General features: G+C 49.5%; 1 protein-coding gene across 4 annotated transcripts in view; it reads right to left on the bottom strand.

The window, feature by feature from the left end:
* Nucleotides 1-14,524, bottom strand: part of MLLT6 (MLLT6, PHD finger containing) — a 68,544-nt gene that overhangs the window by 42,538 nt on the left and 11,482 nt on the right. For 2 of the 4 annotated variants that reach the window (XM_073326420.1, XM_073326422.1), the window contains exons 3-7: nucleotides 13,321-13,375; nucleotides 11,581-11,690; nucleotides 9,591-9,694; nucleotides 8,719-8,812; nucleotides 6,517-6,639 (exon numbers count right to left, since the gene is read on the bottom strand). In XM_073326420.1, the coding sequence (XP_073182521.1) occupies nucleotides 6,517-6,639; nucleotides 8,719-8,812; nucleotides 9,591-9,694; nucleotides 11,581-11,690; nucleotides 13,321-13,375 (486 nt within the window). The remainder of the gene's footprint in view (nucleotides 1-6,516; nucleotides 6,640-8,718; nucleotides 8,813-9,590; nucleotides 9,695-11,580; nucleotides 11,691-13,320; nucleotides 13,376-14,524) is intronic. The other 2 variants (XM_073326421.1, XM_073326423.1) reach the window with 2 other exon arrangements.

The following is a 14,524-nucleotide window of genomic DNA, read 5'->3' as shown; positions in this document are numbered from 1 at the left end:
GTGCCAACCCCCCAGTGCTCGGCCCAGGCATTTAAACGTGTCCGTTCGCTCTGGGGGAAGGGAGGGGATGAGTATCACGGCTGCTCTGAAGGCTTCCTGCAAGAGCCACCACTGATTGCACAGTCTGGAGGAAGGGTACGGCCGGAGCCTGCCCTGCTTGCCAACGCCCAGTCCTCCGGTGCCCAGCACCCCCGGCCCCTTCCCCTCCATGCAGGCCCCGCTTCTGCAAATCTGCTTTCCAGGAATCTTGGTGTGCAGCCCTGAAAAATCACTGCCAGTGTCTCCTGCCTGCCTGGGGAACCTGCAGTGAAGAGAAGACTGGCAGGAAGCAGCTTCACTGGAGGAGGGGGAGGGGGGCAAATATGTTAACACCCCCGCCCCCACCCCTCCACACACACACAGGCACCCACCTTGCCTCGAAAAACAAAGTACCCCCCTACCTTCCAGGCACTGCACGCTCCCTGCGGGGCTGGCTGGGCGAGCCTGGCTCTGGAGCAAACATGGACCTCCCCCCAAGGCAACCAACTTCATGAACAACACATCCTCCCCAGGCAGGATTTAACAGCTGGGGATTGGCATCTGGGCATGGAGCAGAGCAGAGGCTTGACTGGGGAAGGAAGGGGAGGGGGGGAGAGCTGGGCTCGCATAGCGGGGCGGGACTGAGACACACAATCCAACTTGTAGCTCTCAAGCAGCGGGCGGAGTGAAACAAGATCCCCTGGTTGCCAAAAAGGAGTGCACGGTTTCTCTGGGGCGCTTATTCCCTCCCCTGCTCCAATCCACGCACTCCGCTCCCTGCTCGGAGCCCCACTCCTAATTTGCTGGTGGGCCCGAGCAAGCGGACCATGAAAAGCAGCTTGGAGTGGGGGAAGGAAGAAGAGGCTCCTCGGGGGGTTGGGATCTTAGTCTGGAAGAGGCGAGCGGTCTCTGGTTCTTACTCTCTAATAATCCAGAAACCAAGGAGGCCAGGATGTGGGTGCAGCAGCAGGAAGAAGGCAGAGAAAGGAAGGAGGAGTTAAAAATGTTGCCCCAGTGAAAGCTACTGGCCTCATTCTGCTCTCTCTTCCACCAGTGTGGCCCCATTCATTGCAGTGGGTTTCCTTCTGAGTTACACCAGTGTAAGAGAGAGGGGAAGCTAGCCCAGTGAGTGCATGGGGGATAAGTCAAGGCACCCAGATGGGTCAGGTTAGCTGCTTATCCATGGGTGCTAGCACCCAGATGGGTCAGGTTAGCTGGTTACCCCCTGGATTTCACGCAAAGGCATGAGAGCAGCACCTGCTCTTAAATTGTTGCGGCTCTATTTATTTGCTCCAAAGAATTTGCTGGGAGGGGTGGGCCGGACCGTGCTCCCTAATGAAAGGCCCCAAAGGGGTGTCATTCAGACTGGGATCTGGATCAGGGCTCGGGGGCTGGGTTTGAGGCTGAATCAGACTTGGATCTGACCGTGCCAAAAATATCCCGGATGCTGATCTCACAAGTCTTTGGCTGCATTAAAAAGAAGAAAGAAGGCTGCTCCCCACTTTGGATCCAATGTGGAAACAAAACAACCCCTGGCCGGTTTGGTTCTGGTACAGATGGGAACACTAACACATCCACCAAACATAAAGAGGTTTGGATGTGAGATCTCACAGCCCCACCCCTTTCTAACACATGCTGGGACCTAGATATACTGGACTAGATCCTTAGCTGGTATAAACCCCAATAGATAAGCAGTGTGGTCCAGTGGTTAGACCACTGTTTTACAACTTGGAAGGGGGCTCTATTCCCAGCTTTTAACACCGAGCTGCCATGTGACTTCTGGCAAGTCATTTAGATGATGAACCCTTTGGGGGCAGGGACTGTTTCTTACTATATGGATGTAGAGCACCCAGCACAATGGGGCTTGGCCTGCGTTATGACAACTCGGTAAAACTGCAATATGAATAATAATAACAGCAGTGGTTGAGGATCTGGCCTGTTACAGATATTTTTAAAAATGCCCATCACTTCATAGAGGAAGCAGTCTCTGTTTCCAGCCATTCCTGGGAACTTCAGGTACATAGAAAACTTCAGCCTACAGAGCATAGCTGTTTTTTAAAGTTTCACAGCTGACGAACAGGAGAAGGGGCGCAGGCATCTGTACCTCATTCACCATCCGGATATCATCCAGCATTTTCTCGTTACTTAGCATTGTTTTAAAAAAATGCACACGCACAAAAAATGCAACCCGAAGGGTTGAACAATGAGCAGGCACTTTGGAAATGCCAAGGCAAAGAAATAAACAGTGGTGCTTTTGCTAAGGCCCTGGGTGTGGTTGGAGAAAAAACCCAAACTGCCTTAAAACGAGAGCTAGCCATTTTTGGAACAGCACAAGAGAAAGGAAATGTTAGGGTTGCTGAACCCACAAGGGCTTGGAGGTTCCTGAGAGGGACAGGCACACAGGCTAGCAGGGCCACACCATCAGCGTCTATTGTCCCAAAGGGTAAGTCTACAAGGCAAAGAAAAACCCGCGGCAACGAGTCTCAGAGCCTGGGTCAATGGACTTGGGCTTATGGAGGTCAGGCTCTGGGGCTAAAACCAGCAGTGTAGACATTGTCACTTGGGCCAGAGCCCCAGCTCCCAAGCGGGAACATCTACACTCCTATTTTTAGCCCCACGGCCCAAGCCCTGTGAACCCAAGTAAATTGACTCGGGCTCTGAAACTCAGGTGCTGTGTTTTTTTTTTCCAGTGTAGTGAACGCTCCTTACAAACTACGAGCCTTTGTTTAGCAAAGCCCAGACACAATTCCTCACAAATTCAGTGGGCTAAATCCTGAGCTCCTTATTCTTTCTTTACTCTGTTTTGACACCCTCTTCACTTCAGTTAGAGCTTTGCTTCAGTGAAGACCAAGTAAAAAGTCATGATCCTAATGTTACAAACAACTGCTGGGCAGTGAAGAGTCCCCTACAAATCAATGGGATTAAACACATAACAGGAAGCACCTGCAGCTTTCAGACCTATGTAAGGATCTTGGTGTATGGTCCTATGCACATGCAGCTTTGCTGAAATGCAGCCATCTCTGGGATGGAAGGCACCCTCTATGTTGCACAGCAGGGGAAAGGAAGGAAGATTTTGCCCAGGGATAATGCAGCAAATCCCATTTACTCTTAAATGTGCCACGTGGCCTATAATGACTATGCACAGCTGACAGGATCCCCTCCTTTTAGGATCTCATTTATGAGAGCTACCCCCGTAGTACTCTGTGGTCAAGATCCACCTCTTGTGTAATTCTGCTGAAGACTACTGACTCCAGGGAAATTACACCAGACACAGCTGAGCTATCCAAATGTCGAACCCATGGTGCTAAGGCAGTCTAGCTAGTTCCAACCCCAAGCTTAGGCCACAAAGCTATCCCTTCCATCTGCCACCCTCTCCGGAAAGACACGGCCAGCATGGGGCCAGTAATGACTTTCACGAGTCCATCACACATTCACAGGACAGCAAGAGTCTCACATTTTTTGGGGGCACCCCAAAGCAGCATGACAACAGAATGAGGACGTGTCGTCACGCTGTGATGTAACATGTTGCAGCGTGACTTGCTCGGATGTTGGCGCAAGCATGGATTGGCAACGTGATCGGGGCTGATGCAAACAAGAGGAAACCCTTCTCCTAAATCTGACTGGGGCTTTTCATTTGAGTCCTTCCTGTCCAGGGCCTCCCTACTAAGCTAAAAAGTGGGTAATGGAATTAAGGCTCCATATCATTGGCTGCCATGGGTACAAACTCCATAGCAATATAAAGTCTGCTAGGGATTTCACTATTGCCATTGCTTTTACATGGAAGACACTCAGATACTAGCGTGAGGGGCAGCAGTATAAAACCCTGCGCTAGCCAGATAATTATCAACAAAGGATGAACCCAAGGTTTACCAGGGCTTCAAATCCTCTCCTGAAGGCCAGAGGGGAGGGCAGGACAGCTGAAGGTCTTTACCAGAATAGTAAGGTATAACCCTAGTAACACCCAGATCCCTTTCATTAAGGCTCTCAGAGAGCTCTGCAAACAGGAATCATTTTACAATGCTCCCTGGGAGATAGCTCAGTCTTGCAATGCCTATATTACAAGTGGTTAAGAAGGGGAGGGAAAGTGACCTTGCCCAAGGTCATCATCAGAAGCAGGCATAGAACCCAGGAGTCCTGAGGGCCAGTCCCCTGACCTAGCCACTCAACCCTTACTGTGAAACGGGTCGGGGAGTAACAGATTTGAAGTCCTGCTTTAGACACTCTTTGAATGGTTACAGCACATGCACAATCTGTATTCAGTGGCAATTCTTTCAATTCGTGCACCTTAACAACGAACTGGGGCCGGACCTGTATATTGCTGAGCACCCATGACTTACACAGACTTCAGTGGGAGTTGAGGGGCAAGGCCGGGTGCTTCATGACCATTCTCGTGTCAGCTGCTTCATCCCCCCAAGAGAGGAGGTTTACACTTAGCCCTCTTTGTGCCTCAGTTTCCCCGTCTGTAATGGGGGAATGATTTACGATTACAATTTATGTAATGTATGGAGTCATGGGCCAGTGCCCTATTGTGCTAGGGGCTGTACAAACCCAGTGATGATCCGCCCAGCTCTGTGGGGCTGAGTCCATCCCTGTTTGTGAAGCACCCAGACGTGACAGCAGCAGCAAGTGCTGCAGAAATGCAAACAAACATACATTCCTCCTGCTCTGGCTTCTCCTCCGGTGCCAACCTGTTTTTCCAGCCTCAGCATGGAGACCAGCACCACCTACACTCCTGCCTGCTAGGCACATGACAATGATCCCGCCCCTGTCACCCCCGCTGCCAAAGTCTATGTAAATACAGTAACCGTCTTACAGTCCCTGACCTTCGCAGCTTCAGTCACTTATAATTCCAGCTGGGATCTCCAAAGCTCCTGTCAATCACACTGATCCCGTCCCCCTCCCCCAACCCCTCTGGCTGGTGCTGGCTAAAAATAGCACGTTCCATTACAGCTGTTTACCCAGTGCCAAGCTCCAGCTCTCTCTATCCATGACACAAAGGCTCTTTCTCTCTCCCTCCCTCCCAGCAGCTGCAACTTACAAGAGGAGTAAATATATCCTGGTGTATCTTAGCCTCATCTACACCAGGAAATTTGCCCTTTCAGGGTCAGCAGTGGGGTGCATGTGAATTTATACAAGCATCCCTAGAAACTGATGTCTCCCCTGTTCGACTGCGGATCAGGTACGGCACGGTGCTCGCACATACTGGCCGGTGTGTGTCAACCCAGATCTGGAGGGACCTCTCAATAGGGACGAGATGGGACATGAATCTTCACGACCTACTCAGCCCCTCTTAGATGGGGCTGGCAAGAAGGAAATCAGGTGGCATTCACTGCAGCCATGTTGCTTTTCTAAGGTGGATGTGGCTGCCCACTGGGAACTGGGCTGAGACCCACCCAATTCATTCCACAGAAATCACCCAACAAGCCCTCAGGGAGTTCTGGAGTTTGGTTATTACCAGTCTGCGCTGGATTTGAATTGGTTTGTTTATTTATGGAGGGCTGCAGCATTAAAACAAGACAAAATAAAAGCTAGCAAGCCAGACACCCGCAGACACCACCCAGGGCAAGACTTTAGGAGTTCCTGCTCCAGTTTGCATGGCACCATCAGCTGCATTTGTGCAAAGAGCTAAATTCTGCTCCCGGTTCCACTGGTGTAAACCTCAATGACTTCAATGGAGTCACTCCAGATTCACACCAGGATTACTGAGAGCAGAATTTGATCCATAAAGTCTCAGAAGACATCAATGTGGCCAATAGGAGAGCACATCTCTGTCTCCCTCATTAACATGGCATGTAATACTGTCGTGATTTCGGTAAGCACATCTTACTCGTTTAAATAACTATAATTCCAGACAGACACAGAGTGTGATGTTCTTCAGAATAATCATTTAACCAAAATGAGACATTTCCTTGGTTAGTTTTGCACCACAGGGCAGGATCCATGTGACTGTGCTTAATTTGGCTAATTAATTACCTTGCTTGTTATTATGAATTATTTTATTGTTTACAGTTAACAACTTGGCCAAAATTCTGTGACCCATAATCTCTTGGCCCTTGAATGCAAAGCCTCCAAAGTCCGTGAGCATAACCTCAAGCATAAGTCACAGGCTGTATTTGAACCCACTGCTTTCAGCACCACAGCACAGACTCTTCCCACTTGAGCTACAGAAGTAACTCTGCTAGCTGGTGGCAGTAGTAGACTGTTATCCTCCACATGGAACAACCGCTGGGAAGGGAGGGGAAGCATGTTACATGGGCACCTCTGCTGGCATGTGTTCCCTTTGTACGTGCAGTGTTTCACATACACCATGGCTGTGCTTCCAAATTTACCATGTGTTTCTAGAGTGCGATTTGAAAACGCAGCCCAGTGGACAAATCTCCAGTTGTGATTGGACGGCAATGATACATCAGACAGGATACCTGTGTCCCCCACACCCTTTTCTCCTTTCTTTCACCCCATATGACCAAGTCCTTACTCTCTCAATGCGCAGACACATACCCAGGGGAACATTACCTTCTTTGGCCTCTCATGGTGGGAGACAGGCTTCTCCTGGGCAGGTGACACAGACCGGCTTCTTCTCCCGGCGATGAAGGAGCTGCCTCCAGAGTGACGCAATGTCTTCTGAGATAAGCGGGGGATTTGGGGGGAGGAAATGGAGACCAGACAAAAAAAAAAACAAAGAGCCAATGGTGAGGACAGGGCCAATGCTTCAGCACTTCAGCAAAATCATGACTAAGGCCTCGGCTACACTTAAAATTTAGGTCGATCTAACTACGTCACTCAGGGGTATGAAAAATTCACACACACCCTGAAAGCTGTAGTTAAGCCAAGGCAACCCCCCAATGTAGGTGTGGCTACAATGGCATAGTGGCAGCTGTGCCTCTGTAACAACCGTGGTGTCGGTGTGGCCTAAAACAGGGGCCACATGGCCCTTTGCTGGTCTTGGGAAGGGAGGCTGGAGGAGTTCCACCCTTTCACTAGAAAGAAGATTACAAGCAGGATAACCTACAGCTTGCCAACTTTCTGGGCAAGCTGAATGAGGACAGGGGATTAATGAGACATGCTTTACCTGACTTCCCCTCTCCTACCCCAGCAACTCTCCATCTGGTCAGATGGACAGCCCTCTCCCCTGCTTCTTATACATCACTCCACTTCAGATTCCTCCTCGTGGCCTCTTGTGCCTTTTACTTTACACAACAATAATGGTGTGAAGAAACCACGTGGGGAGCCCAACAAATGTGTTTAGTATGCGCGACTGACATGCCAAGCCTAGTTATACATGCATACTGCTGCTCTGACTGGTTTCGAAAGCACAGAGCAGCACAGTGAGGGCCACCAGAGGGTTCATAGACTGCTTCAAGGGATACTATCCAATTCCTGTATGTCACATGGCCAGTGCACAAAGACACGCACGAGGCAGAGGAAGTAGCTGGGCCCTGCCTGGGTGTGAGAGGTTTGTAAGCAAGGAGGAAAGGAGCTTACCTATGAGGAGGAGCTGAATTGTGACAGCGATGGTGCTCTGACCTGATTTGTACCACCCCTAAACCCTTGCTTAGCTCACATGGGTAGATATATATAGATAGGCCCAAACCAGACTCCCCTGCTTGGCTTCTACATCCAGACCCCCTTCCTAGATAAGGCCAATGCTCTTGAGTAAGATGTTGGGTGAGGGGGGCTCTGTTCTCAGACCCCTGGTGAGGTGGCTGCTGGGGAGCCCTGCTGCCTATAAGTGCATCGGGAAAGCAGATACAGGGCCATGGTTGTCCTGGGTGATGAAGGGACCCACATAGCAGGAATGTGGCCTCCAGTTTGACTTTGGGGAGGAGGCCGGAGATATTAGACACGGAATGTGACAGCCCTGAGAAGTGGGAAGGAGATTGTGAAAGGCCACCAAACAAAGCAGGGGCCGAGAGCGCTGGGGATTAGGTGTCCTTTCCAGTAGGGTTGGGGAGAGAAGGGGTCTCTAAATTGGGAAGGGTCCCTCTCCCTCCTATTCCTCTTGTGATGTAATGGGGAGGAGCCCATTTTCCTGTTGCCCCAAATCTCCCCTGAATGCTGGGCAGCGTGTCACCCTCCTCCCTGCATTTTGATGGGGATATATATATATATATATATATATATATATCTGTGCTGCATCTCCTGGGTGTCTTCATGCCATCTTTGGGCCGCCCCTGGTTCCAGGCATAAATTAGGGCTGCTCTATCTTACAGCAACCTCTTCAGGAAGGCATATGGGTTGGACAACAGCTCAGAACCCCCTTAGTACCAAGAGCCCTGTAGCACCACATTCCCTCCCGTCCTGACACGTCCCCTACTGGTCCCAAGACCACCACCTAGGCCAGAGTAGTAATGGGCTGCTTACATCAGCCCTATGCTGCTCCTGCACCTGGAGAATCTCCCCCAGGTCCCTTGAGTGCTCCCAGAGTGCCCTACAGGGGCAGGAGCAGGGGGCCAGAACCAGCCCCATAGTTTTAAAGTGCTTTGCGTCAAAGGTCAGGGAAGGTAGCCACTCGCAGGCTCTGCTAGCCCTGTGAGAGCAAGAGAACCAAGGAGCGGTCCATGGCACAGACTAAGGTCTCGCCTACATCCCCTCAGGGCCTCTCCTGCTGCCAGGCATTGGGACGATCCAGGATCAACCCCCAAGATGCTGCCTCCCCTTTCAAGCGGGAATAAGCCCTACCAGGGAAACAAAGGGACTCACCATTTTGTTGAAGTGATACTTGCAGTAGCCACAATATTTGACATTGTCGACTTCCAGAACTTCCTCTTCACACAAGAGGCCGGCCATCTGGGCACTGAAATGCACAAGGTGGGGAAGGCAGCAGAGCATAAACCTCAACAGGCCATGTGCTGAGTGCTTTGTCCCATGAAGGGCTGGATGCTTCCCATCCTGGCCTGTTCAATAAATGGTTTGCGATGGGGGGAGAGGGAGAGGGTAGCGATTTGAAAAACATTAGGAGAAAATTTTCACCAAAATTTTACACTTTGGAACCATTTCAACCTCTCTCTAAGCTGGTGGGGAAAATTTTCGCAAAAGGTTTTAGTGGAAACGTTGAACATTGTCTACCACCTCTATCTGTAATTTTTGCATTTAGCTGGGGACTGGTCTGAGCGACATGTGATTATTCCAAGGGACAATAGCTCATGAGCAAGGAAGCCAGGCTGCTCCCAGTGCAAAGCAGGGAATTCCAACCTTCCCATGATCGACAGGCTCTGAAGGTGCATGAGAGATGGGACCTTAAAAATCACATATTTCTGATGAAGCTCTTCCAGGCCCCTGTGCTCGTGAAAAAGCATCCCTGGGCTGTGAGTCAGCCTCTCTATCATTAGATTTCACCCAGTCCTAGGGAAATCCCCGTCACTCACTGCCCCGCCCTGGGAATGCCTCCTTCTTGTGAAATTTCACACAACTCTGGGGAATCTCCTCCACCTCTGGTAGGTGTGTGTGGGGGATATAAAGTCAGTGTTATTTGCCCAGTTCCCCTTGGAGTGAGGCCCTGTCTGCTGCTTAACATGGCCTCAAGGCTGTGGCTCAGAAAACAGCTGATGGGGGCCGTTACCGCGGCGACTCACCAGGTGACATGGAAGGCTTGCCGGCAGCCATGTCGATTGCAGGTCATACAAGCCCCAGAGGCTGCTTTGCTCTCCCTGCCCTGCTCTTCACAGATATAGCAAGTCTGGGGAAAGGAAACGGAGGGCTATGAGCTGTCCCTCAACCCCATGAAGGCCATGCAATGAGCAGGCCTTCCCCATCCCATGCACACTGCTCCATAGTCCGCAAAGACCTTCCCAAACTTCTCCCCGGGGGGTGTATCAGTTCCTTCCTGTGACACTGATACTGGTTTATTTTTCAGTGTTCCACTCAGCCTCAGCCCCATTGATCCGAATAACAGCCTCCTTGCCTTTCCTCCCACGCATGTTTCTCCATAACCCGTGAGTCAAAGACAGCTTCAGCCCACAAATTCCCCATAACATGTGGGTCAAAGGGAGACCATCCCCATTCTCCCTGCAATGCATTGGGCAGATGAACTGCCACTCCTGCCATCCCCTAATAATAGGGGGGGACAGACACAGTCTAATCCCACTCACAGTCTTCCCCTGTCCCCCCAAATAACAAGTGGCTCACACCACAATATGGGGCATTGCACACACAACAAGAAGTGTTCTCTGGGCAAGGGCCGGGTGAGGGCAATGGGAATGCAAAGGCACAAGTCAGAGGCAGAGCCATGGCAATGGAGGGAAATCAAGGTAACTTGCAAGAATTGCCACAGGGCAGGACAAGAGGCAATGAATTCAAACTACAGCAGAGCAGATTTAGATTAAACCTCAGGAAAAACTTCCTAACGGTAAGAACACCAGGATAATGGAACAGTCTGCCTGGAGAAGACATGGAAGCTCCTTCTCTGGCGGTTTTCAAAAGGAGGCTGGATAGCCATCTGCCTTGGATGGTTTAGACACAACAAATCTTGCATCTTGGCAGGGGATTAGACTAGATGACCCGTGTGGTCCCTTCTAACCCTGTGATTCTAGAATTTTAATGAGACTTCACTTTATTATATGTTTTTGAAAGGGAATAAAATACCCGGAAATGAACCCAAAGTGGATAGGAAATGCAGGGAATAAGAAAAGGCCCAACAAAGACCATATGGAGGTAGGGGTATCTGGAGAAAAGGGAGAAAGGACTGACAGAGACCTCCTGGATCATAGAGTCCGCCCTTATGTCACAGGGTGGCTGGCCCCTTTAAAAGGAGTCAGGGCCCAGTCTACCCACAAAGGGCTTCTTTAAGGAGAATGAGCCTAGCCTAGCCCAGCCCAGCCCCCGTGCCAATAATTAACCCCCTTGCACTTGATAAAAGGGTACGAGCTCAGCTGACGGAAGGTTCTCCTAGAGAAAAGAGGCTCTCAGAGCAGCGTCTAGAAATGCTAGCAGGAGGTAGAAGTCTACCTGGTCGAGAGCACACAGGCCCAGGTGGAGACTGTGAGATGTCTGAGGAGAGGAGACCTGTCTGAATTAGCTCCCGGAAGAAGGGTGGATTTGAGGAGCTAAGGAGTTTGTACTTTGTGCAAGAGTTAATAAGTAAGCCTCCTTATTAGCAGGAGGAAATCTTGGTCTAAGTACTCTGGTCTACTAGTAAATAATTGCATGACACGAGAAAGAGAGAGGAGAGGGCCTGCAGGGCCATGCAGTGCTTAATTTGTAATGAAAGAGGTGCCAGGGCTCAAGCAATTTTTTTACTTTCATAATTAACACAGCAAGCCTAGACGCACTAGGGATGAGCCCGAGCACAAATTAAGCACTGGGGCCATGCCATGCCACAAGGGGGTGTACTCAGGGGTTGGCATGCTGTCATATCACCCTGTTCATAAATGTATCAAGCTCCATTTTAAAACTAGTTAGGTTGTTTGCTCTCCCCACTCCTCCTAGAGGGACTCCTCTGATGGTCAGAATCCTTCTTCTAACTTCCAGCCTAAGTTTATTCAAGGCCAGTTTAACCCCCTTTGTTCTTGTTCCAACCGTGTCCTTTAGCTCGAATAACTCTTCTCCCTCCTCAAGCAGCCTCACCTTGCTGAAACGGTCGTGAGGTACATACTGCAGGACAATCGGCTCCATGGTCAGCACGTTGGCGAACTGCACCTCGGGGATGTACAGAGCACAGACGACATGGGCCCAGCCTGGGGAGGCAAACGGGAGACAGAAGATCACAGCAGGCCCCCATGAGATGCCAGAGACCTAGGGAGGGCAGCAAACAGGCAGTAGGATGGAAGATGACCTCTTGAGGTCCCTTCCAGTCCTATCTTTCACAATTAAAATCTCAAGGCCAGGCCCCGGCTGGAAGGGAGGGAACTAAACTAAATCACATCCTGGCCTTGAGATTTTAATTGTGAAAGATAGGACTGGAAGGGACCTCAAGAGGTCATCTTGGCATCCCCACATTTTGAGGCAGGATGAATTATAACCTAGGCCATCTCTAGCAGGAGGTTGTCCAACCTTTTCTTAAAAACCTCCAATGATGGGGATTCGACAGCCTCTCTCGGTAGCCTGTTCCAGTGCTTCCTTATCCTTAGAGTTAGAAAGTTTTTCCTAATATCTGACCTACACTGTCTTGCTTCAAATTAAGCTGATTCCTTCTTGTCCCACCCTTGGTGAACATGAAGAACAACTGATCGCCATCCTCTGTAGACAGACAGATGGCTAGATACCACCTGCAAATTTTAACTAAAGGGACAGAAATTTCTTGGAGAGAGCAGGTTTAGAATGTCCACTCCTCCCCACAAATGACCCACTCGAGATCTGAAGCTCAGACTGTTGCAGACCAGCCAGAACCACCAGCCAGCTGGGAGAAGGACAACTCTCCACAAGATGCGGATGGGACAACTCTGGAGGAAAGTCCCACTCCATTATAGCAACTCCCCCTCCCCCCCGCCCCAGTTTGATTGTTAAATTCCGAATCCTCAACAGAATCAGATGCAGAAGCAGAATCTCCACCCTGCCTGGGACAGCACTAGCCCAAGTTGAACCATCATCACAACAGCCACTAGTAATGATGATAAGAATACCTAGCGCTTATTCCTCCATAGATCTCAAGGCATTTTACCAAGGAAGTATCATTTTCCCTATTTTATAGATGGGGAAAAACTAAGTTACAGGAAGGTGAAGTGATTTGCCCAAGGTCACCCAGCAACACAGTGACAGAACTAGGAACAGAACCTCTTCTTTATCCACTACGCCGTCCTGCCTCCCCACTAACCGACTCCTTTGCTGGAAGTCTCAGCAGAGAGGGCAAGAATTGACTAGCTCTCTCAGAGAATCAATTCCCCTCTTATCCCTACTCGGAGGTGTTCTCTCCAGCATAATTAACCTTTGTAACTCACCGCTACAGCATATGATTGAAGTAAATAGTTTAGTAGGTTATGTATTTATATGAATAATAGCAGCATCTGCAGTGACACTAGCTTAGGTGAAAATTACAAAGGCCATCCCCATGTTTCAGGGCATAAACCAGAACACCAGCTAGGGGTCAGGAAGGAATTTTTTCTAGAGAATAGTGTTGCCTGTGTAGGTACATTAGGAGGTACGTGTGTGTATGGTAGGGGAGATGTCACTCCTTCCTCTGGAGCATTCGGCATTGTCCACTGGTTGGCAACCTAGACAGCATCCAGCACTAGTAACCTAGATGGACAATGAGTGCAGTAATTTCTAGGTTGTTAACCGCTACTCTGCATCTGGAACTGGTGCTGCCATCCCCCCAGCAGACAATGCAAATGAGAAAGCAAGCTGACTGCTCTGTGCAGGGGCATTTACCTCCATTGTCGGTCCGTTTCAGGGCTCCATCTTTGTGGGGACACAGCTCGCATCTCTTGAAATCAAACAGAAACAATGAGGTTAGTATGGTTCCTGGTAAGGGATGGGGAACAGAGATGTTCTCATGTAGCACATGGCTGGATCATGTGGGATGATGTTTTCTTCACTGAGAGGAAGTGGTGTGTGGGGGGAGGATACTCGACAGCAGAGCCAGATATTGTCCTGTCTGCAATACCAAAGTGTTTGAAGCGTTGTAGCTGTGTTGGTCCTAAGACATGAGAGAGGCAAGGTGGTTGAGGTAATATCTTCTATTGGACCAATTTCTGTTGGTGGAAAGTATAAACTTTCTGAGCTACACAGAGCTCTTCTTCAGGTCTGGGGAAGGAAGTAGACTGTCTGAATCACTCTGCTTCCTCCATCTGAGCTATTCGGCTTCCTGCCCCCAACGTGAAGAAGCGCTCTGCGTAGATCGGAAGTTTGTACCTTCCTCCACCAGAAGTTGGTCCAATAAAATGTTACTGCATCGACCTTATCTCTCTAATACCAGAGTGCTGCATTTACACCAGAGGGATCCAATGAGTGATTAAGAGCTCGGATCCTTAACCGGTGTAAATTGGTGTAGTTCAGTGGCTCTGAACCTTTCCAGACTCCTGTACCCCTTTCAGGAGTCTGCTTTGTCTTGCGTACTTCCAGGTTTCACCCCACTTAAAAACGACTTGCTTACAAAATCAGACATAAAAATACAGAAGTGTCACAGGCTGCTTGTATTGAAAAATTGCTGACTTTCTCATTTTTACCATATAATTATAAAATAAACCAACTGGAGTATAAATATTGTACACACATTTCAGTGTATAGTCATAGAGAGCAGTATAAATAAGTCACTGTCTGTATGAAATTTTAGTTTGTACTAATTTCGCTAGTGCTTTTTATGAAGCCTGTTGTAAAACTAGGCAAATATCTAGGTGAGTTGATGTACCTGCTGGAAGACCTCTGCGTACCCCCAGGGGTTGAGAACCACTAGTCGTTCCACTGATTTCAGTGGTACTATGGTGATTCACACAGGCTCAGGAGCTAAGCCAGGGTCACTTTTCTATTTGCCTCATTGTGATAATACACTTGGTGGAAGGAAGCTAGCTCAGGGGATACAGAATCTTTCATTTCTAGGTCACTGGTCCAGCCTCGGTCAGTAGTGACTGAGGAG

The sequence above is a fragment of the Lepidochelys kempii genome, chromosome 27 (genome assembly GCF_965140265.1).
Source record: "Lepidochelys kempii isolate rLepKem1 chromosome 27, rLepKem1.hap2, whole genome shotgun sequence".
NCBI lineage: Eukaryota > Metazoa > Chordata > Testudines > Cheloniidae > Lepidochelys > Lepidochelys kempii.
Note: the sequence above shows the minus strand (reverse complement) of the source record. Positions and strands in the feature narration are given on the sequence as shown.